This window comes from Anas acuta, chromosome 8 (assembly GCF_963932015.1).
Source record: "Anas acuta chromosome 8, bAnaAcu1.1, whole genome shotgun sequence".
NCBI lineage: Eukaryota > Metazoa > Chordata > Aves > Anseriformes > Anatidae > Anas > Anas acuta.
This window is the reverse complement of record NC_088986.1, coordinates 22,267,803-22,292,195: the sequence shown is the minus strand read 5'-3', so window position 1 is coordinate 22,292,195 and position 24,393 is coordinate 22,267,803. Positions and strand designations below refer to the sequence as shown.

The 24,393-nt window shown below is 38.3% G+C and overlaps 1 protein-coding gene across 1 annotated transcript in view; it reads left to right on the top strand.

The window, feature by feature from the left end:
- The window catches only part of KIFAP3 (kinesin associated protein 3), a 78,472-nt gene that overhangs the window by 40,425 nt on the left and 13,654 nt on the right, over positions 1-24,393 (top strand). The window contains exons 12-19 of the mRNA XM_068691145.1: positions 2,506-2,614; positions 3,815-3,927; positions 4,911-5,076; positions 5,286-5,411; positions 5,796-5,894; positions 7,028-7,113; positions 16,169-16,358; positions 20,553-20,652. Of these exons, the coding sequence (XP_068547246.1) occupies positions 2,506-2,614; positions 3,815-3,927; positions 4,911-5,076; positions 5,286-5,411; positions 5,796-5,894; positions 7,028-7,113; positions 16,169-16,358; positions 20,553-20,652 (989 nt within the window). The remainder of the gene's footprint in view (positions 1-2,505; positions 2,615-3,814; positions 3,928-4,910; positions 5,077-5,285; positions 5,412-5,795; positions 5,895-7,027; positions 7,114-16,168; positions 16,359-20,552; positions 20,653-24,393) is intronic.

The following is a 24,393-nucleotide window of genomic DNA, read 5'->3' as shown; positions in this document are numbered from 1 at the left end:
AATGCCATCCAGATGCTTATAAAAGCATTTATTGGTAATAACCTGGCCAATCAAAGGGCATGGTTAGGCAGTGATGTCATGGTGATATTTAATATTTTACCGCAGAGCAGTGTGCAAGGTTCTCTGCAGCTACCCACATGTTTTCCACCACGGTTGTCCTGTTTGGCCCCTCTTTGATCTATAAGCTTCTTTTCAGCTTAATGCTGGTAAACGTCCTCTCTTGACAGCACCCTTTGCTCCTGTCCGCCATTATCTGCTGAAGTTCAGAAACCAGAGCATCACTTCAAACAGCAGAGTTAGGGAGTAGCCGGTCAGAAGAGATTCCTGAGGCATGCAGTTCTGGCATAATCATTCAAAGATGTTTGAGCTGGGCTCGGGGAGGGGGTTGGACAGAGGTGTATGTGAGCAGAGAGCTGTGGGGGTTGGCCTCTGGTCACTGGTAAATAAGTGAAGGCAGGTGCCAGAGAGTCTAGACACAGTGATTTCAGTCCTGGTCTGTGGTATCTGATACTCAATATGGGACTTGTCTGATTGAACACTACTGCCTCTTCATTGCACATGCTGCAGTCTTTTTACTGCCTTCCTGTTAAATCAGTAAAAGATGACAATGGACATAGTAAAAGCAGAACAAATTTAATTTTAATATTTCCTATTTGGCAGCAATTACTCTTCCTTTTGAAGTGGCACAAGAAGCAATCAAATTAAATGAAGACATAATGGGAAACATGGAGCTCGTACGAAACTATTATTTTAAAATTTGAACAGCTTTAATTGAAACTGGATATATTTTTCCTTTTTATAGAGAAGTAGCTCAGTAATTAACAGTGTAATCCCTTGTTAAACATCTAATTTCCACAGATTTTGCATTGTGTAAGTAATGAGAATGTTTCCCTTCAAATTGTTTGAAGGGCTTTAAAAATCTATTTTTAAAGGTTTTGTAACAGAAGAGTTGCAGGGGGTGATTTTTGAATGCTCATGTTCTACTTGTTAAGTGGCAACTTTCTTCTCTGGTTAATTCGGTCTTACGTGATTGTCAGGCTTACGGATTTAATAAACTACAGGTTTTATAAGTTCTTAAAACAGCATAAGGAAATCTGATTCTACCTTCTTAAGAAAGGGAGGAAGAAATCAGTGATGGCTTTTAAATCAGTATGTGAAAGTCTCAGGGAAAAAAAGATTAAAAACTGTTGTAACCTAAAAACGTATGGCTTTATTTGGGCTCTGTTTGGAATTGACAGCTTGCTATCTCGTGATATGTAAACATACTGAATTGCTGCACAAAAATACTTCAGAGTGAAATTCCTGCAATCCTATTGTTCCTGTTTTTAATTTTTTCCCTAAATAGGTTGTTTATCCACTTTCTCTAGTGCTTAATGCATTACAAACCGTCTTGCCACCAGGGGGCAAGCACACAAATACATAATGATTAGTTGCATTTTTCTTCCTGCACCCCTATTTGAGAAAAGCTGAGCTAAATGTATTTTATTTTGTCTCACTTATCTTTAGGTTCAGTTGTTTCTACTTCTAGTAATCTCAGTCTTGTCATCACACTGCAGTGCCTTGTAAACTTGACGTGTCTTATGAACTGAGCAGGTTTTAGGAGCAAGCAGGGTGATATCCTACAGCCCCTCAGTAGGGAAGCAGTGCAACTTGCCTGCTCTGCGGTTGGAAACAAAGGAATGAAACGGATGTAGAGTCATGTTCATATATTCAATATGCCATTTCACAAAACGTTCCTATTGAACAAAACAATTCTAGATAGCCCGAGATGTAATGGACAGTACAGGCTCCAGGTGTATAAACCGATGACAATCTATAGGTTATTTGCTGAGGAATCATCTGGGAATTCGCAGTCAGAACAGTATTATAGGCAATTGTCTATTTATGTTAACCTAGGTCGTTTCTTCCTGTTACCAAAAAAAACCCACAGGATTACTGCTGAGAAATCTTCGATACATGGCCATGTTCTGCTATAGGAATTAAAGGTGCAGAGGTACAGCATGTTGTTACAGATGCAACACGTTTTCCCTATAAACAGAGTAATCTGAAAGCAAAATAGAAGTAGAATTATTCTGCAATTAAATATCTGTTTAGAGTCATAATTTTATTAAACAACTAGGTATTATTCTGAATTTATATGGAACTAACTTGCTTCTGTATTAAATTTATCTAACCTTTGAAAACAAATTTATCCATTCGCAAGTTTAAATAACACTAAAAGTGAAAAAAAAAAAAAAGACAAAAAACCCTCAGTGGCAGCAATAAAATGTAACTAACCCAAGTTATTTTAAGGTGATGAGTGACTGCCATTTTTGGCACTCTGTATGTGCATTGTTATTCCCAAATAATGGAACCATACGTCTTGTGCCCTTGACTTTTATAACTTCACTGTGCCTGTAGAAATGCTGAATATTTAAAAATAAATACTGGACTTGACATCATAATACTGTTCTTCTAAAGCTTTGGAAAGATTAATGGCTTAAATGTGCTTGTGTTTCTTGGCAGTTAATGAAGATGCTCTTTGAGTGTCCTGATGAGCGAGTTGACCTGGAACTTATTTCTTTCTGTATTAATCTTGCTGCTAACAAAAGAAATGTGCAACTTATCTGTGAAGGTAAACATATTCAGATTTTAGTGGTTTTTTTTGTGTGTGTATATATATGTATAAAACAAATACATAGCTGTTTATAAACTTACATATATTTTCTAAAAAATAAAACTGTTTTGGGTAAGATTGCAAACAAATGACTATATCCTCCCCAGAATTGGTCTTGGTGGCAGGAGTGAAACCAAGTAGTGACGTATGCCCAAGTCTCTCATATATGCATGAAGTTCTATAAAATATACTTATGATACTACTCTAGGAAAACATGGATGTATGAAGAGATCAAGGTTTCATTCATCCTGATGCCCAAAATCCACCTCCAGCTAATTGGTGTTTAATCTGCCACTACCATCTTTTCATTATTTTTTTAATTGAGCTTCTCTGACATTCTGGTATTTTATATGGCATAGATAGATGTCTGCATTTTGTTCAGTAGCTCTCTGTCTTGCTCATTAAGTTTCATTATTTTCATCCTAGCAGCTTTAAGTGGCACATTATTATTTAGTAGCTCTCATTTTAATTTGTGCTCAAAATTTTAACTGTGGACTACTGTAAATAATTTATTAGACTTTAAAAGGGAAAATGGAATCAGTGGATTTTGAGGCGAGTAATCCAATTTCAGATTTCTCTGTGTAGCTCTGTAGAAGGGGGAGATCCAATTTGATACTAAAGGAAAAAAAAATCAAGTTGTAGCAGTTACTAGATGGGCAAGGTGATCTTCTGGAAACATAACTATAACAGTGCAACTTGCCTGCAATCATGTACTGCAGATCTGCATGTCTGTATGTGCATTCTCACACACAGCTCGATGTGACTGGTAAATGATCTTGTAAAACCACAATTATGCATTTATTCTAGGGTGGAGAGAGAAGTCTCTGAGCTAGTACAAATGGTTGTGCTTCATCTCCACTGACAATAGGACAATGGTTCAGATCTAGAACCTTGATCTTAATAAATAACTGGAAATATCTGAAGCATTCATCTAATTTTTTTAGTAGTGTGCCACCAGTACATGTAGTTGTTTTACAGAGACTATAGAATTTATACAGAGTAGTTCCTTCTTTTCTTAAACTTGGAAGAAGCAGTAGTTCTTGTGTAGATTCTTGACTTTTTTCTATTTAAACTTTTGGGTTTTTGCTCTTCTGTTTTGATAGGCCAGTACATTTCTCATTTTTATTTTGAAGACTTTCTAAGTGTTTTTCTTTTCAGGAAATGGGTTGAAAATGCTAATGAAACGGGCTTTGAAATTTAAGGACCCATTGTTAATGAAGATGATCAGGAATATTTCACAACATGATGGGCCAACTAAAAACCTGTTTATTGTAAGTATTACCTGTTCCCTAACATGATTTCTGATTCTTCCTACTGGAAAAGTCTGGCTTTGGAGAGCTGCTGTATTATGGCTTTGCAGATGCCCAGTTTGTTTTTTCTTGTCTGTTATGGGCTGATTCGTATTTATGTTTTGTTTTAGGAGGGTATCTCAGTTGATAGATCAGGATTTGGTTTTCTTACTATGGGGAAAACACATCCTAAGCTCCATCCAATAAAACCCTGTTCCAAAAGGAACAGAAAGCACAACTGCTGGGGTACATGTCGTAACATTTAATGGTTGTTCTAAATAATTGCTTTTAGAGTTAGAAGGCAAAATAAGGGGCTTTTCACTGGGCCAAGTGGTCTGTATGAGTGGATATTCTAACAATTTTGAGTTCTTATTATTCAGTTAATCATGTAAAGCTGCCTTTTCAAAAAAAAAAGGGGGGGGGGCATCATTGTTATTGTGGAAATTAAGTGTACTGTTAAAATAAGAACTCAATATCAAATTGTCTTAAAGCTGTATAGAATTAATAAGTGAAATTTATGACTCTTCTCTGTTTGAAAACCTTGTAGTCATTTCTTTAAAATGACTACATTGTAGTCATTTCTTTAAAATGACTTCCCCCATTTCTTTGGGGAAGATGGCATTGTTGTTGTCACTAAGAAAGCATGGCGTTCACATTCTTAATTCCTTTATTTTCTAATAGTTTTCTCAAACTTTGTTATTATGTGCAGTAGTAACTTCTTTTGGAACACCTGAACAAATGATTCACATCTCCTGAAAGTGAAAGGACTGAGAGGAAGAATGCTGACGTGCTTGGATTGTGTTTTTCAACTGAAAGTGAATCTGCTTTATTAGCCCTTGTTTCAAGAGAAGAGTCTCCTTTAGCTTTCTTTAGAGAACTAGTTTTGATTTGACCAAATGGTGGGTCCTTCAGAACCCCGGGTAGTTTGCCTGTAATATGTTATCTGTCTGCTGTGTTTTCATTAGGATTATGTTGGTGACTTAGCAGCTCAAATATCGAATGATGAAGAGGAAGAATTTGTGATTGAATGCCTGGGAACACTTGCAAATTTGACCTTACCAGATCTGGATTGGGAACTTGTGCTGAAAGAGTACAAACTCGTTCCATACCTCAAGGATAAACTGAAACCAGGTCTGTACAAAGGTTGATTAGTCTTTCGAAGTAGTCTCTCAGAGAGTACTTACAGAGTGCTCTTTCAGAGTAGAGCATATTCACCTCCAACTTGTGGTTGTTTGGGGAAGCATAACACTGAAAAACAGCATTATATATAGAAACAAAATACAACTGCCAGAAGACTAAGGGCTTCGAAGAGGTAACGCTTTCTGCCTTTTGTCTTCCAGGTTCTGCAGAGGATGACCTCGTTTTGGAAGTGGTGATAATGATTGGAACGGTTTCTATGGATGATTCTTGTGCTGCTCTACTGGCCAAGTCTGGAATCATTCCTGCGCTCATTGAGCTTCTAAATGGTATTTTGTCTTGTCCTTCACAGATGTTTCGCTGCCGTAGCTGTGCTGTAACCAAATGCTCCATTCATTTTCTCTTGCAAGACAGGGCTAAGTGTTTTGTATATAAAAGGAGGCGCAATTGCTCCATTATTGTTAAAGAGATGTTTACCCAGAGGTTTTGGATTTGTTTTTTTAATACCTCCACAGCTCTAGCTGCAATCTGTAACCTTTCTATTTGACTGGAACAGGGAAAGAGGCACGCAGTTTGTACTGTCAAATGATGAAGTCTCATGCATACCGCTGAACTATCTAGCTGACATGTAGGAGCTGGGCTTTCTCTAAGCATCAAGAACTTCTAGTTGTGAGATCTTAAATTGTGGTTTTTTTTTTTTTTTCCCTTTACAGCTCAGCAGGAAGATGATGAGTTTGTCTGCCAGATCATCTATGTCTTTTATCAGATGGTCTTCCACCAGGCCACCAGAGATGTCATTATCAAGGAAACACGTATCTTTTTAATGGCCACACATCTAGAATCACAGCAGCTAACTTACTGATGTTTGGCCCATAAACCTCTTGTCTCAGAGGTCTTGGTAAATGGTTTATTTCAGCTGAAGGAAAAATCCAAACAGCCTGGGCATGTGGAAGGACTGCAGGATGGATAGTACAGATTAAAATTTGGTTTGCTTTGAAATAGGGCAGAGGTACAACTGGACTGGATCCTTCACTTCCTATCCAACCTTAATTATGCTGTGAATTGTTTTGCCAATCATAGTCCATAGAAAAAGTAACTTAAAACATAGATAAACTTCTTTCTCTGCACTCTTATATGTATATATTGCATAGTTTGAAGTACATTAAAGTACTTAAGTAGCATTCTTTCTTGCATCACTCTGGATACCATAAATAATAAGAAGAACTGTACCGTTCTTCAAATTTTATGCTTAGCGTAAGTCTTCCTCGCTTCTTCCTGTACCTAGACTTTGATTTCTGTTCCTGGCTTTCCTCTTTCTCCTTTTTTCACTTGATTGTTGTGACTAAATCTGTTCTTTGGTTTCCTCATGTTGTGGATCTGTTCAACTTTTGATATGGTACTTGTAACTCCTATTCAGTCATTACTACTAGAAAATGTTGTTTATATCTGTAATAGTAAAGCACCAGCATTCAAGTAACACTTTTCTCATTCGGTTTGAACAAGTCTGGTAATAATTTTATCATTTGCACCTGACTTTTTTTTTTTTTTTTGAGACAAGTACACTGGAATGTTTTTTGAGAGAGGGGAACACCCTAAGGATTACGAAAGTAACATTCTCAAAAGATTAAACTATTCCATGGAAATGGACTAACATATTTTAGTCAAAAAGGCACAGGTGCATGGATTTCCCCTAGCAGATCAGAATATATTTACTTTATAAGGGACAAGTAATTTTTCTTCACAACTTTTGAAGGATATTTGGGTATCTTAAAATGTGATTAAAAAGAAAACACCACCAACAACAACAAACAAAAAACTGGTGGTGGGAAGGCTGCTGAACTTCAAATGTGATAGAAAATTTCTCGCTACAGTTTGTTATGAAATTTGCAGTTGGAGGAAGGCTGTGCAAAAGATGTAGCCTTTATCCTTAACAGTTTCTTTCCAGAAGCTCCGGCATATCTTATAGACCTGATGCATGATAAAAATGCTGAGATACGCAAAGTTTGTGACAACACGCTGGATATTATAGCGGTAGGTCTGATTTTTCTCATCTGCCCTTCAAGAACCTCTTTACACAACATAATTTTGAAATAATAACTGTATACCAATACTTTGCACTTGCAAAGTAAAAATACTTTTCATGTGCAGCTTCCTAATCACATAGGAAAAAGATGAATTTTCACAGGTCAATAACAATCATCATTCCAAGCTGTGTACCAAACTTCTAAGAAGTGCATGTATACTTTGGAAAGTCATACTTAACTATATGAAAAAATAATTATGAAAAATCATGCTTAAGTGTATGAAGTACACTTACAGTTAACTATTCACTACAAACACTTCTAAAGAATGCTTTTTTACTTAAAGAAAATTAAAATTAATCACAGTGCAGAAGTATGCCAACCTTTCATTGTCTTGGATTTCCAAACAAATGGCTCTTGTTACCCAGCAGCTTTTATTCAGTTTTTCTACAGTGATCGGTGCCAGTATTTTCTTTTTTTTTTTTTTTTTTTTTTTTTTTCAAAAAGAAAATGTGGGGTGTGATCCTAAAGCTGGCTTTTCTGCTGGGGGAGCAGGCAGTATAACATTGAAGTTTTTAATACTGTCTTCAACTATTGGATAGATCTCCTTTTAGCTATGTGACTTAGTTTGTCTAACTATCCATTGATCAGAATAAATTTTCAGGACAGTTGTTTTGTACTGAACTTACCTTGAGGGAAAAAGGAATATTGAATTTTGAAGCACTGTTGCTTTATTAGCTTTTATACCACATATAGTCTACTTCTAGGGATCCTTGACTCTAGAAGCTTTAATATTTCCTGTGGTGTTTTCCACTAAAGTAAAAATGTTCTGATGCAGATTCCATGTAAAAGTTGTGTTTCACTGCTAAAATTCCTCGTAGCCTGTTTAATTGGTTGACTTATTGACAAAAATAATGCATCTTTTAGAATTGTTTTAGGACTATGTGGACTGTACATCATTTGGATATAGAGTAGCCCTCATTAAATTAAATCTTATAGACAAAGAGTTTAACCGTGAGTCAAGAATAATAATAAAATATTTGACTACTGTAATGCTTTTGCTATCGGCCACCTAGTTTCTTCTTCAATGGGATCACGCATACTGCAGCTTGTTCTCTGAAAGGTTTTATATAAGAGATAAATTCTGGTCTGCATGGTACTATAATCTTTTGTATTTTTCTGTTCATTAGTAATATCTCTTATTTTAATATTCTTCTAAAGCAAAAAGCAAAATGACATTTTCTGTGGTGGAATTCTTGTTATCCATCTCTGCTTTGCTTCACAAAGGTATGGAAAAACAATCATGACCCACTAGTGACTGGCAGAGCTGCCACTGGAGTTCATTAAGATCACGATTTCAACTAAGATGAATTTGCACTTAATACTTATTTCTGATGGGTTTTATGTTCAACTTATCAAGATCAATCACTTCCAGAGACATCTCCAGTTGAAATAGAAAGTCTTTATCCACTGGGTGAGGCTGGACACTGGCAAGTGTTTCCAACACGTCTTATTTTCCCTTGGAGCCAGTGCAGTTTCTAGGTGTCTGAGGGGCTGTTAAGTTCATAAAGGGAAACTTTGCAATCTGGCACTTAATTTTTCAGTAGATTCTAGTTAGTAGAGTTATCCCATTATGCTAGGAGTTAGTAGAGTCTATCATGTTAGTAGTTATGTTACTAGATCCTATTGTGTTAGTAGTGTTATTGAGCGACGTTTATTTTACAGAATCCAGAAGAGTAAGTACAATGCTTCACATTCAACATTAACTTCTGAGTAAAATCTACTTGGCTTCTTTGTCCTTCCTTCCTGAGAAGGGGTAATCTTTCTGCTGCATGTTTAAAAAAAAAAAAAAAAAAAAAAGTAAAAAAAGTGCTGTGACAGTAGATGGAGAGGAGATCTTTGAACTTGTGAAAAGCACTGGACAGGGCTTCCAGGGCCTTGAGAAAAGAATAAGGTGAGGAAACCATGTGAGGGACTCCAAACTGGAGTCACCATCCCTGGAAGTCTTTAAAAGACGTTTAGATGTAGAGCTTAGGGATATGGTTTAGTAGGGACTTTTAGCGTTAGGTCAGAGGTTGGACTCGATGATCTTGAGGTCTCTTCCAACCTAGAAATTCTGTGATTCTGTGAAATGATTTGGTACTGCTGATATTGGGAGTAGAGGAGATGCCATCAGGCACATACTGGGAGTATTTCATACAGTGGTAAACTATATTGGAGCAGTGCCACACAGAATTATGTTCTTTGGCATGTTAGAGGTACTTTTCTGTGAAGGTCTTTGCAGCTTTATCATCTAGCTGTTGGATTAGAAGTTGCATAAACCATAATTAACACCATGCCTGTGTGGTGAACAGAAAGTACAACACACCCTCTTCTCTGGAAGGCAGAAAACAGTCAAGTTGTGGTTCTCTCTTGGTATGTTACAGGCTGGTTTTACACCATCTTCCAGTACAAAAAAAAAATAAAATCACAGGCAATGAAGGCAACATATCCCAGATGGTGATTGGAGAATATATGAAACAGTAAATTATCAAAACCTGAGGATTTTGATAGGTGTTCTACCATTTAGCTCAGGCGGTAGGGTAAAGCAGCCTCTAAACACAGGCGCTTGATTGTGTGGCAGTTTTATGTTGCCAGTGCCTTCTGAGGTGTCTGAACAGACATCTCTAGGATCGTTGAAATTTCTTATCAGTGCTAAATCCACAACAATAAAAATTGAAGTTTGCAGTCTTGTTGTTCCGTACATGCTGACAGAGTTAGCTCCTCTGATGATGGAAATCAGAAAGCAAATGATGGAGAAGAGAGATTTTAAAGTAATTTCTTCTCGGGTAAGACAAATGCTTCTTTCACTCATCAATAAGCTCTATATAGTGTGATTGAAATAACACTGAAGAAAATCAGATGCCTTATAAGCCTTAGGGGAGATATGCTTTCTGTAGTAAAGTAATTGTCACAGAAATTATGGAAATGTTACACTGGTGATGATTTGTTTAATATAGCTTGGCTGGACTCTGCCATTGATGAACTGAAACAGATGTGTTGCTTTAGCATAGTGTGTTCTGGGGAGTCTTGGCTTTGCACTGGTAGATGCAAGATACTGCTGTTGTCTGCGTTGATAATTTAGGAGAGCTTCAGTTCTGTGTCGTATGCTCAGTCTTAACACCAAGCAGCTCGTTCAGGGTATTTATTTGTACACCTAAAACTGGACAGGTCCCATGGCTCAGCTGAAAGCCTGGAATCCACACTTGGTGTAGGGTTCTCAGGCAAATGAAGTTCCCTTTTCCTTTGATTCAGTAGCCTGACCATCTGCTCTTGATGCTTGTGAAAGAAATGTCAGCTTAAGAAGGTTTTATTCTGTTCGCTTCAGACAGCATTACCATGAGCTAAGGGAATTATTAATATCTGATCTTTCTCATCCTGTGTTTCTAGCTCTCCCTCACTGCTGTTAAATGCTTTTTTCTCATTTTTTCAAAGCATATTTAATTAACCATAGCCAGATCTTCTAGACTTTGGTCTAACGATGCTTTCCACTCCGCAATTTTCCCCCATTTTCCTGTTCATTGTGTATTGTTTTTTTTTTTTTTAAGAGCTTTGAATCCAGGTCCAGGGCACCATCTTGTTTCCCATATGATCTGTAGTGGATCATTGTGCTTTTTGCAGAAACAAAAATGATAGCTACAGCACGGTCTACGTGATTTAGGAAGGACCTCATGCTTAAGGTGTCTTTTCTAGCCCTTATTGTTTTCCCCAGGTATTTGTAACGAAAGCCAAATAACCTTTTTCATACGGAAGGCTGTGTTGATGAATGGCTTGCATCTTTCTGTATTAGCCAAGTGCCCAACGCAAATCCTCCTTGTTGGGAATGCTGGAAGTTCACCTAAGAATTAGGAATGTGCTGTGAACCCTCAGTGCTCTGAAGGATTTGGGGCCAGCTGTGCAAGATGTTGACCAGCTCTCAAAATCAAGGAAGAGCAGACCACAGTGATCTGGTGTGGGCTTTAGGTCAGTGTGCTCTGAAAATAGATAACCTTTGACTCCACTTGATGTCCTCCACCCATGAAGAGTGTTATACTGCAGGAAAAGAGGTTCTACCTTTGTTTGTTAAGACTCCCCACGTCCGTGGTGTGTCTTGTTCCCCTGTTACCTTCTAATAATCCTGAATGCAGAGAAGTGGGCAGAAAACAGTTAGGGTGTGAGGCTGCAGACTGAACTGTTGAAATGAGTTTTCACTGGTCAACTCCTGCGTTGTGAAATAGGAAATCAGTCCACTTTGGTGCCAGTACCTTTTGGTGGCAAAGAGTGTGCATCCAGCAGGGAAGGCTCTACCTGGGTTAAAAGAACAGCCACACTATGAGGGGCATTGGGTAGGGCAGGTGGGCTCTGATTCTTTGTCTTCACATGAACCTATCCTAAGGTTTACCTTCTAGCATTGGTGCTTGCTCAGTGGAATAGAAAATCTAGGAAGGTGAGCCAAGCCAGTGATCTTCATCACTTCCATAACAACTGGCCAATGAGATACCTTAAATTTCTCTAAGGAAAAACCTCTTTTAATTATTGACAATGTAGGAACCCTGTGGAAAGTGTGCTTTTTATGCAGGCACCTAAATTTAGGAGGCATGAATGCTCGTTCTTTTTTCTACCTTGCCATTAATTTCATATCCTAGGTTTCTATTAGCTTCCCATCAGAATATATTTAGTGATGAGCCTGATTGCAGAGAAGTGACTGAGTTTTGTGGGTCTAAGTGGCAGAAGGATTTTTTTTTGACCTGTGAATGAATTGTCCTCTGGTGCTACTTACCCCAAGGTAGGTGTCATAGACACCTGCAGAAGGTGATCCATAACATCTGTTTCTATCCGTGGTTTATAGAGGCACATAGTTCAAATTACATGCCTAACTTTGGGTTAGCTAGACAAGATAAATCTTTCTTTAACTAAAAAATGTTTAATTTAACCTTTCATGTAAACTGTGTATTTTAGGGATGGTTAAATAATGAAGAATATAACATATCACTTTACCAGCTATGGCCTTAAACGTAATGAACATTCAACTTACTGTATAGCAGTTTTAGTTTAGTATGAGGAATCGCATCAAATGAACCCTATTACAGACCCAATTAAAGGGCAACCACATTAAAGTGAAAAGGAAAATCTGTTTTTCATCAGCTGTGAGAGAACACAAAGCAGATCTGTGTAGCTCTATGTTATCCTATAGTGTGTTAATCAGATACAAGGTGTGACGGAAGCCAGTGACAAAGGGGACCCCTGATAGGGAACAGACACGCTCTGATAATAGGCCAGTTAACGCTTCATAATATTTCAATGGTTCAGTAGTAAACAAAGTTGGAAGTAGAACTTCAAAAAGGATGGCACATTCCTCGCAGAGTCGAACCATACATCTTCTATGACACTTTAGGATTTATGGAAACCGAATGTTAAAAACGGTGATGTCAGGGAGCTCCAAAGAGAATAAAATCAACGTTCAGGATTCCTCCTTTTATGTTACTGGCCGTGCTGTATTTGAGGAGGGGGGTGGTTGTGGAGTGGGGAGTAGGCACATTCCATCCACTGCTTTTCCAGTGGGCTAACGTTTAAAAATGCTGGAGGGCACAAACCTGTGTTTGTGTCTCTGCAATGTTTAGTTTTCTGGTTTCATTTTTGCAGAAATTCCTTAGTTTAAAGAAGGTGAACTTCATATTTAAAAAAAAAATAAAGCTTTTTATAGCTGAATATAGGATTATTGGAAAACTCACTGTGTTTTAGGGAAGCATTTTGCCCTACATTTCTGTAATTTGGTTTCTTTGTGCCTTTTGGCTGTAATCCTGCATTTACAGCTTTTCTTCCATTCTGATGTTATTCCATTAATCACTTACCCAGTGGTGTTTTTGCACATTTCTATGGAAAATCTACAGACATACCCTTGATCTCACAGTACTTAAATGATCTTTTCTGTGCTGAGTTTATGTAAATTGTTCTAGATTACTGCAAATCATCCTTCCCTAGGATTGCTGCCAGAATGAAACTCTTGACATAACTGATCATTGATCTGAGTCTGGTGTGATCACATCTTTGTCTTTATTGCTCATTCATAGTGAAATGCAAGCTAAAAACTTAATAAAATAGGCAAACAGTTTGATAATTTCTGATTTATAGGTAGTGTGAAACTATGTTCAGTCTCGTAACTAGTAATTTGCCAGTCAGTTGCTTATTCTGTCTTCCAAAAACATAAATAAATAATTGAGGTGAAATACCTGAGATTTTGGAGCCTCTTAATATAAGATGGAAAACATCAAATACATAGGAATACTCTGCTCTCGTTGCTGTCTAAAGAACAAACAAGCAAAAATAGTCAGGGTCTGAGAAATGTTAACTAATTTGTGAAGGATTGAAGGCTGGTAAGTTCGTGTCTGTTTGTGGCAAATGTCCAGCCAGTTCAGACGGTGATGTTGGGCAAGTGGGATTCATTTGGGGCTGTGACTTCGGGAAGGTTGACATGTTTTCCAAGTGCACTTATGATAAATATGAATGAGGGATTTAGCTACTGGCTTTTTCTTCTTTTGGGAACTTTTAAAAGTAAACAAGGTAATGTGAAAGGAATTCAGCTTTCCCACAGATCTGTCTAATTTGCTGTTTGTTAAGTTTGTTTATTTCTCTCACTGCTTGCAATCATGATTTCTGGGAATAGTTTTCTTAAGGCTCCAGTCTGATCTCTGGCAGTTACAAGGTGTTTCTTTAAAGCCTGTGAGCAATTCACGACTGCAGAGGGTTGATAGCCCACACTTTAGCTCTGGCAGACGCAGCAAAGTAGATGTTTCCAAGATGCTAGTCAGATATCATCCTTGAAACTCCTGCCCTTTCATTTTTTTATGGGTTATTTTACAAATTTCAACAATGAGCTTACCTCTCCAAGGGGACTTTGATTTCAATTTAGGGAAGTTCTTTTATTCTCGGAGTTCTTTTTCCTAACAGTATAAGGTGTAGGGTTGGTTTGTCTGTCTTCCTCCCTAAGGGTGCTGCATTATTGTATGGTTGACAGGAACTTGGAATTTTGCTGGAGGCCAGCAGGGACTGGGAACCTTTACAGATCCTGCAGATGATGCTTGCTCTGTGCACAGAAGCCATGCGAGACACTAGGTGTCGAACAGAACTGCTTTGTGTGCCAGAATGGTGCAGAAGGGAGTTAGAAGTGTCTCGTAATTGCTGCTGGTCAGGGATGGAATCTGAGAAATTCACAATAATGCCCCAGACTGATCAGAGCCCCACAATCGCAGGTGCTTGCGTGGATGTCCCATCAAAAAGGAGTTCACATTCTGCTTTAAGCCAAGAGAAACAACCTTGCCATTCCTCCAAGTGAAACATAGCTTAAAAACCCGCTGCTATACAATAATGGTTTGTGGTTGTGCGATGCAACGTGATTCCCCATGAAATCTTTAAGGCTCCAGATAGACTCATTGGCAATGCCAGCAAATCCTCTGCCAGAATGACTGAACCAGCTGGTTTTTGCGTTATCAAACAGTCAGAAGGATGGAAAAGGCAAAGGATAGGAGGCGTTACCTACGTCAGGTTAACAGCAGTAAAGACAAGGTAGCTTCACTATTAAGTTCAAAGCTCAAGTTGAGCCCATGGGGGATCTGGAGGTTTAACCTGAGCTGCTTAGCCAACTTACTCTGTCTTCGCTGCTGGTTTTTGACCTCGAGTTGTAGACAGATGAGCTTTTGCATGTCTAGCTGGAGCAGTTTAAGAAATTACCACTTCTGCAGCCAAGACATTGTCGCTAATTGTGTGAACACTCTTTCTCCCCTTCTAGGCTTAAGTAAAGTGGATTTTAAAAACCTTAAACTTCTCCAGCTAGATCTCCAAGGAAACTCTGTCTAGATCATTTCTTAACTCTCAAGATGGTTAACATATGATTTTCAGTTTTGTTTCCTTCCTAGTTAGCTTAGAAGACAGTGAAGTAGATACAGCGGGACTTGCTTCATAGGGGTATTTCTTCCCACAAGTAGGAACTACTTTTTGGTTATGAATGTGTCTCTTGGTCACAGTCCTTTGATTAAAAAGGTAATAGCCATTGTATATTATTTGTCGATCTTCCCAAATTGATAACATCTGCAATTTTCATATGTTCATGAGTTCCTACAGTTAGCTGTGCCCTACTTTTCCAGTCACATTGAAAATCTGAGGATTATGAGGTCTGTGATTGCTCAGTAGTAATCAACAGCCCATATAGTCGGGTCTGCTTAGAGGAGCCTTCCCTTCGAAACAGCTGATTGCACGGTGACCATTGGCTATGTCATTTCCTTCTGGTACGCCTTTATACTCAATATCATGTTATTAGAGTGCAGTCGGGCTGTAATCCAGGCTGAAATTTCATGCCTGCCTTTTGTTTCCGCAGTGGCCTGTACTTATATCCTGTTTCCCTCAGCACTCTGGAGAAGTTCTTCTCCAGCTTTAGCTTTGTCTGTGGTTCCCATAACCTCTTAATGAATGCTGTGTGTTGTTTTTGTGGGTGTTCAATAGTAGGAATAGTAACCTATTACGAAATTTGACAAGAAGTTGGAAATTAAATCCTGTTTTACTGGAGCTCTTCAAATAAAATAAAGACTTACTCGTTTTATCACAGCCTTTTTTTGTTGTGTTTTCTAGTAACTAATTGTCACAGCGAATGCTTGTTTCAGGAGATCATACGGTGTATTTGGTTAGTGTTGGTATTTAATTACTGAAGTCTTTAATTACTAAAATTGGCAGTAATTGGCTCTTCTTGATCCTCCAAATGAGGAGACCATGGTGATGGAAGTCCTTTGCTCAGAGCAGGAGGTTTTTCTGAATAGTGTAAAGCTAAAAACCATATAGGGAATATTGTACTGGTGTCACGTGTACAAAAACAGAATAATGCATAGAGTTTGCAAAATCATTACCATTTTTTGCTGAAAGTATTCTGTAGGCTTAATAGAGGATTTAGGTCACTGAGCACTGAGACTTGGATCTTTTGCTGATGTTAAATTATTGTTAAACCAAACAGGTCTTTCTCTATACTTCATTCTAAAATCTTGTGTGATTTTGTTAAACAGGAATACGATGAGGAATGGGCTAAAAAAATCCAGAGTGAGAAATTTCGATGGCACAACTCTCAGTGGCTGGAGATGGTGGAGAGTCGGCAGATGGATGACAGCGAGCAGTATCTGTATGGGGACGATCGTATTGAGCCCTACATCCACGAAGGGGACATTCTGGAGAGACCTGACCTCTACTACAACGCAGGTAAGGCAGCACGTGTTAGTATTCAGCACGGGGATTGCTACCCCATTGGTATCTGTTACCATTGTGTGTCAGCAGCATTGATGAATATTCACCAGGGATGTGTTTGCCCTTGTTAGGATGTTAATGAAGGACTGAGTACTGTATATCCATGAATTTAAAAAGTGTGACAGGTCTTTAGAAATGTGAACAGATCTACCTTAGCTAATCAGAGTAATCAGAGCATGATTACTGATCTAAATAAAGGTGGTCCAGCCTTACTCCTTCACAGCTGTCTCTTATGTCAATAGCTTGTTTACTTAGCCAAACACGAACCCTTTCGTATTCCTGTTACATTCACAGAGCAGTACAGCTATGGGATTTGATGCTGAATTTTGCTCGGTCTTATGTGTTACTTCTGTAACAGATTTTTTTTGTAGAATTTAATGCAAAATTTGACTTGAGCCACATCAAATGTGTATGTTCTTAGCAGCAGCAATCATGCTGTGAATCACTGTTTGTATAATATTGCTGTCATATATCTAGGGAAGCATGTGAATTTCTATTGTTTTCAAGATCATCGTATAGACGAGTTTTATTAATTGATAATCTGAAGAAGTTGAATAAAAACTTAAAAACATAACTTCTCTTAATTGAATTGGAGATGAACCTTCGTATGTTTCATAAAGGAAAAAAATGTTGCTCATAATTTTGATTACTCGTACTTATAGTGCATAGTGGCATGGTTCTAGGGGTTTTCATGTGAAATTTGTTTGCTTGCTCTCTCCTTCTGTAAAGATTTGTAGTTAGTAAGAGCATTAAATATTGCCATACTGGATTGAGACACTGATGTATCTAATCTAGTATCCTCTCTTGCCACCCCTTTCAGAGAGTGGTTCAAAAAGCCCTGCAGGAGATGTTCATCAAATAATGTGCGCACCGGATAAAAGTCTTCATAACCTTTAATAACTAGGAGTTGGCTTGTGCTCTCAAACTTGTGGTTTTTATATCCTTTTTAAACCCCTGGATGACTCTGTGTGCGTGTGTTTCTTTTAATTGCTGGGATTGAGTCTTTTTCTCTTCTTTTTCCATATAAGTGTCCAGTCCTTTGCTATGAGGCATGAGTCACAAAACTCTGACTCTGGGTGAATTTGCAGGGATAGTAATAAGAAAAACAAAACCACTGAAACCTGTAAGCTTGCTTTGTAGTTGCTGTGAGAAAAGAAATGTGCAAGACCTCAGCAGAATTTCAAAATTAATTCTCAAAGTATAACAGAACTTAAGGATTCTTATTTATTTTGTGGTTACATCCTGCAGCACTGGATTTGTTTTCCTGCACTGGTCCTTCAAGGTTAGCAGTGTGAGCAGTGTGTAGTACAGTACCAGGGTCTCTGATTACATCAAGTCTATTTCAGGCTTCCTAAGTTAAAGACATGACAGCATGCTTCTTGCAGTCCTCCTTTTATAAGTCTTAAACCTTTGCTTATTTCATGGGACCACTTCTTTTCCCAACAATATGAGCTAGAGATGGAGTGTCACCAGTAATACTGAATTTCCTGTTTTTTAATCGTTCATGTTATTGGCTCAATGTTATTTCAACAAAGATTTTTGTGTTGGAATTGATATTTGACCAGGAAGGAGAGGCAGATTTCCAATGATATGTTGTGCAGATGTTTGAAAAGTGCTTTTGTTTTCAAATGTATAAGAGTAACTGATTATATTCAAGATACAGATTCACTTCTCAAGTTCCTTCCAGCAAGCACCAGTCATGGTGTGCTTCTGAACTTTGCTAGATTTATAGATTTGAGATAGGACTGGGGAGGGACGCATAGTACTCCTTTTTAAAGGCTATGGATTATTGTACCAACTGGAGTAGGCGTTTGGGTTTCTGAACAGCATGGCATTACTTGGTCAAAAACAACAAAAAATAAAAAATCTTTTTTGCAGTCAGAAATGTTAGTGTTTTGGCAAGGTGGCTGTAGAAACTGCCTGCACTGCTGGCTTACGCATAATACAAATCCCCACCAAGCTGTAACAATTCTCAAGTCTTCTGCCGACGAGATGAGTCCCTGTTGCAAAGGTATACCAATATCTCTTGCAAAGAGATCTAAACCTGCACCAAAAACTTGGTAGAATTTCTGAAGTTACCTTCAGCTCAGTGTCGTCTTTGCTTTGAAAGTACAAAACCCTAATTTATGTTGAAATGTGCATAACAACAGATGTCCTTTAACTGTAATTGTATTATATGCAGCTGATGATATCCATGTGCTTTCATTTTCATATAAATTCCTGTGAGCCGTAACCGAGTGCTATGGTTTGAATGTTAGCACTCCTGATTGAAGACACTTTAAGCAGCAGCAGCTCCGGCCTCAGAGTGAAAATGTAATTTCTTCTTCATTGGTAGAAAGATAGTGAGATGTTATTTTTAAGTGTCTCTGCTTCCCAAGAAGTTTTAAGCCAACCTGTTTAAAATACAAAGTCCCTTAGTTTTATTGGTTTTCATCTGAAATGTAGGTGCAGAAATGCTAATGTCACTTGCTTCTTTTTTTTTTTTTTTTGAACAATACAAGAATAGGAAAACTTTACAGAAGTGTTAATAAGAACCATTTTAACTTTCCTCCCTGCTGTTTGGTCACCTTACATCCGTGTGCACTCCCGTCTATCTGAACACGCTGAAAGGCAGTAATACGGATCTGTGCCAGAATGTTTGCTTGTCAAGTAATACTCTTTCACATACTGTATACACATGCATGCAATTAGAATATAGCCATGTTACAGCTGTCTTTATGCTGCTAAAAAGTAGTCTGATCATGGCTAGCATTTTTCATTTGCAATCTGTTGCATTGTATTCAGTCACTTTCCCATGAGGCATTATCTTCTAAATGAATCTCTGTAGCACCTCATCAAATGTCTGTTAGAAATCTAGATGTGTCAATTCTATTCCTTTTATCATTTGTCACTATATTATCTTCAAAAAACCATCAGGTAAATTCATAAAGCACACGGAGATTTGTTTGAATGCCTGAGTCGTCATCTTTAAGCCCTTGTGTCTGTAAGTAACTTTCCACTGCTTCCTGCACAGGCAGTTTTAGTAGATTTGAAACCACAGAGGTTAAGCTAAGTGGCCTGTGATTCCCTGGATCTTATCTCTCCTTCTTCAAAGTGGAATGGCATTTGTAACTTCCTAGTCATTAGGAATCTCTCTATCCTCTGTTAAACCATTAAAGTACCCGTCAGAATGTACCTGCTTCTGCCCTGTTTTTGTTGGGATGCTTTCTGCACTGCAAGTCTGGGATTGTTTTCATACAGTAACGGAGATGAGCTGAGATAGGGTCTATTTAAATAGTGTTTACCTAATTAGAGCCTCGTATTAATTATCAGGTTTTTAACTGTGCCCTTATTATTAACAATAAATGAGTTTGGGGAATGGGAACAGGAAAGAGTTAAGCTGAGCTCTCTCTCAGCTGGGGTCAGTTCACTGACTTCACTTCAACTTCACTTCAAAGACACTCTGGATTTACACTGATGTAACAGAGGGAAGATGTTAGCCCTCGATTTCCTTCTCTTTATAAAGCAAGCAGAGACTAGGAAGCCTTTAAAGAATACTACTGGCTTTACAGATGTTTGCATCTTCAAATGCCAGTGCTTTAATATAAATGAAGCAAAAGGAAGCACTAATCTATGTTCTTGTGAGTTTGTTGTGTGAAAAGACCACCCTTTTAGGGAATAGCAAGAAGACATTGAAATAGGGAATATGAAATTGTTTCCGAGATGCTTTCCTATTTCTTTTCCTTAACCAGTTTTAAAAGATAGTGGTAAAAGGCAGTCTCTTGAAAAATTAAGACTTTTGTTGCTTTTCTATTTCTATGCTGCTGGCCTAGATCCATGTTTGACACTTGTCATTACTTTTTCCTCTGTGTTCCCTTTCATGATGTGGCAGACAATATGGTTCTTGATCTAGTATCTCCAGGCCTTAAGATGAAGAGGTAAGAGAAATTTTCCTAGGTGTAGCTTTTCTCAGGGCAGTAGACTAGATGGAGTCCTAGTGAGACTTCTGCTGTAGCTGAAGTTGCTCCTTTTCAGTATTACTGTTGCTTGATATTCCTCCCAGAAATAATCCAAGTTGCTAATGGATTTGAGAAAAATCAGCACAAATTACTGCCTGCCCTGAAATCATGCCGTTCTTTTACAGTCTCTGTATCTTTCTTGTTTTTACAGATGGCCTAATGGCCCCTGATGGAGCAGTGAGTCCAGATTTCTTCGGTGATTATCATCTTCAAAACGGAGACCTTGTTGGGCAGCATCCCTTCTCCAGCAGGTAAATTGCTGTTTGTGAAGAACGCATACAACCATTGAATCACAGAATATTCTGAGTTACAGACCATGCTACAGTCAGTCTGTACCATCTATACCAACCAATGTTGTCTAAAACATCTGTTTCCTTCCTAAGTAATAACATTTTTGCACCACTTACAACTTCAGTCACCACTTGTAGGTATGATCAATTCACAGTATGCATAGCTGAAGCAAAAAAAGTTTTTCTTTGGCTTCTCGTATTTTTTAAGGGGCAGTGGAAGGTTACACTTGTTTGTTTATTGTACTCATGGTGCACCAGAAAGCTGAATTAACATTCAGGCAGCATAGGGTGTAATAGTGGCAGCATATACAAGAAAAAAAATTAACTAAAATCCTCAGATTGGGGAAAAAAATAGAGCTAAGATATGTTACTTTGAGAACTAAAAAGTGTGTATACTCAGGAAGGGTCAACTGTGCAACGCTTTGTGTGGAGCTTGTGTTTGGGAAGGGGATAGTGGCATGAAGTCTAAGAAGAGTCGCTTGCCAGGTAAAGTTTTGGCTAAACTTCTACTAAGAGTGACATTGTGAACTTATTTATGAAAACTATGATTAATATTTTAGCAGAAGGATTAGAGATGGGCTGGTATGGACCACGTCATCTGATCTCTTCCACATGTGCAGCCTTCATCTCAGGGCAGGCTGGCGATCGAGGAACTGAGCGAAGTATGAGCCATCTGCTGCTCTTGGACTCTTACTGTGTGGCTCACGGTCTTCAACATTAACATAGACACACAACCCAGGAGATGACAGGTTTCTGTATTAACCAGAAACTGTATGGCGGTGTAATCCCAACAGTCTTTATGGCCCTGTGGAAGAAGAGAAAAAAGATGAAGAGGGATGTTTGTAGCCTTCTTTCGTTCCAATACACTAAGATAGCCCTAGTCACGGTCATCTTGGCTTTCCAGACAGTTTTCAGCTGGGAAAAAATCTTGAGTGTCCATGGGTAAAAGTTAATGTAGATTGCTTGGTCTCATATTTCAAGACTTTATCAGGGAGCTGATAATAAGCTTTATCAGGGAGCATTAATAAGCTGTGTTTTAATCTGATTGTCTTCCAAGTAAAATGAGTAGCAAAATGCACCTGGTGTATCCTTAATTAAAATAACCATTTGTAGAATTTCCTTGTGATGTCTCCAAGCATTTTGGAGGCCCACCTTAAAAAAAAGAGGACAGACAAACTGCAATTTGTCTAACTTCAAACTTTGTAATTGCCCTTTTTTGATAGCCTCTGTAAATATTCAGATTTCTTGTTACGATTCTGTTTTCTCGATAGGCTTTTTTTTTTTTTGTATGACTGCTTCATGGTTATCTGCAGTCCAGACACAGTCTAATTGGAAACAGTATGGACTGCTGCAAATGTTCTGTCCTATTTGTAACATAGCAGGACTGAATTGTTTGATAGAATAGATACTGGCAGTCGGATGGCGAATCCTACTTTTCAGATGTGTGTCATTACCGTTTTGAACTTCTTGGCGCCAGAAGCCAGGATTTCCTGATGCTTAGAGCTAATGTAAAATGCATTATTGCTCCAGGCATGAGGCATGGAATTGCCAGTCCCATGAGTTTGAAGAGTCAGACCCTCCCTTTTCCCAAATTTCAATTGGTGTTGGAAGGTAAAACCATACGTGCTAGGGACCCTAATTAAAAATAATAGCAGCAAGTCAAGGCTCTTTTTATGTGTTATATAGAGTACATTTCATCCATACCAAAACATAATTCGAGGGTATTTTTATGCTTACAGTTTAAAGCTAACAAGAACCTTATGTCAAGGATTTATTTTTAACCAGTTCCAGCTTTTAATAAATCAAGATTTTTGTTATAAAAATGGTTCATTTTATTAATATTTGGATATGTTTTCAGAAACTTTTTAAAAGAAAGCTGTTATGATTTGCATAGACAACTAACAAGTCAGTTAATACTAAGATCTTTCTGTGAGTTTGAGGAGGGATGACTTTAAAATGAGTAGATGCATGTTTTTCAGTCTTTTCATTTGTTACGCTTTTTATTAAGCATTTAGTTGTTGTGTCTGTCTTCTGGTCTTGGCCTTTTATATTAGGCTTTATTATTCTGTAATAGAAACAGTTGTTTGCTAAGCAGTGCAGTGAGTTGGGAACGGAGTGAGTCTTTTCCATCGTTTAAGACCACCCTGTGAAATTTGAGGTAGGTGACAACCATGAGCAGATTCCTTTCTACTCAACTTTGAATGATCCTTTCTTCTCCTTTCTGCAGTCCTAGGAGGAAAAGTTAGGCTATGTCAGCTATTTAATTTCTCTGAGGTTATTTCCTACCCTTGCAGCATGTTCAGACTGAATCGGGACTTCCCCTTACCTTCAGGAGAGCCTGCATAAATGTGCTTAGAGGTCAGCCAGCGAGACCGACCTTTTTAGTGCCTGAATCTCATTGAGAAGCTGAGCTGGTATTCAACTAGTGTTGACGTCCCCAGCGTATTCATAAAGGGAGGCGTTACCCGGATTTAAGAGTGTCTGATCACCAACCTCATTTTTTGGAACCAAAGAGAGGGGTCTGGGAGACTTTTCCATGACCGTAACCAAGCTCAAGTTGCCTGAAAGGCTTTCACCATAAGCAGTATTTAATAACACCTGTACAAGGGAACTCAGCCCACACCAGCTGCCGTGTATCAGACCAGTTGTATTGCGTGGAGCAGATAGTGAAAACCATGTGCTGCCTTGCCTGTAGGATGTTAGTTCTAGCAGAGGTCCAGGGATTGCCTTTTCACTTCCACTGAGTTACATTCAAGAAAATGGAACGGAATTGGAGCAGCAGAAATGTCCAGGTGTGTAATCAATGAAATTGACTTCCCTGTAACCCAGCAGGGCTACCGCTGCAGTCTCCTGGGGAGTCCCTGTCCTAGGAGTCACAAGACCTACATGTGTTGGACCAGACATGCTGCACAGTCTTGTGTGGGTAGGAAAGTCTTTTTTTGAAGTCAAGAGTAAAGTAGGAGTTTTCTTAAAAATAAAAGACAAAAAAATTTGAAATATTTGTATGTGCCTGGACTCCTGGGGCTAGAACAGGTTTTTTTTCCCATTTCTTTAACAGGGAAGTATGACAGAAGACTATTAGCAGTAAGAACATAAACAGATTTGTCAAACTAGGTGGAATATCATAAGGGTTGGGTTTTTCAAAGATACTACCTTCCCTTTTTAGGGTTTCTTAGACTTAGCTTTGAAACAGAGTTCTAAGTACCATCAGAGTTAAGAATGCTGCCCTGAATGATGGACTCCTACAGTACAGAACAACTTCGACAAGAGTAATTATAGAAGTATCGAGCCCTGAATTTAGTATGTAAATTTGCTTGCATGCTATTCTGGCCATACCACGATGGCAAGCCAGGATACTGGATGTCTCCAGTATTTGTCAACATAAAGGAGAAGCAGCACATCAGCAAAAACCTGGAAAGCTGGCATTTTATAATACTGCCACCCTCATTTTAAGGACCCAAGCCATTGTTAGAAATACAATTTTTTTGTTTCTGGTCATGTAGCTTGTGAGGTTTCACAGCTTTAGATTAAAGCTCTTATTTCTGAACTATATTTTTAATAGAGTTGTGTAAGATGTTCGCAGAATTATTTCAGAATAGAACGTATGTAAAAATACCAGTAAAATACATAAATAGCCTCTCTTGTTTTCCTTAAAACTTCGGAGCAGAATACAAGCAGATCGTAAGGTATGTTTTCCATTCT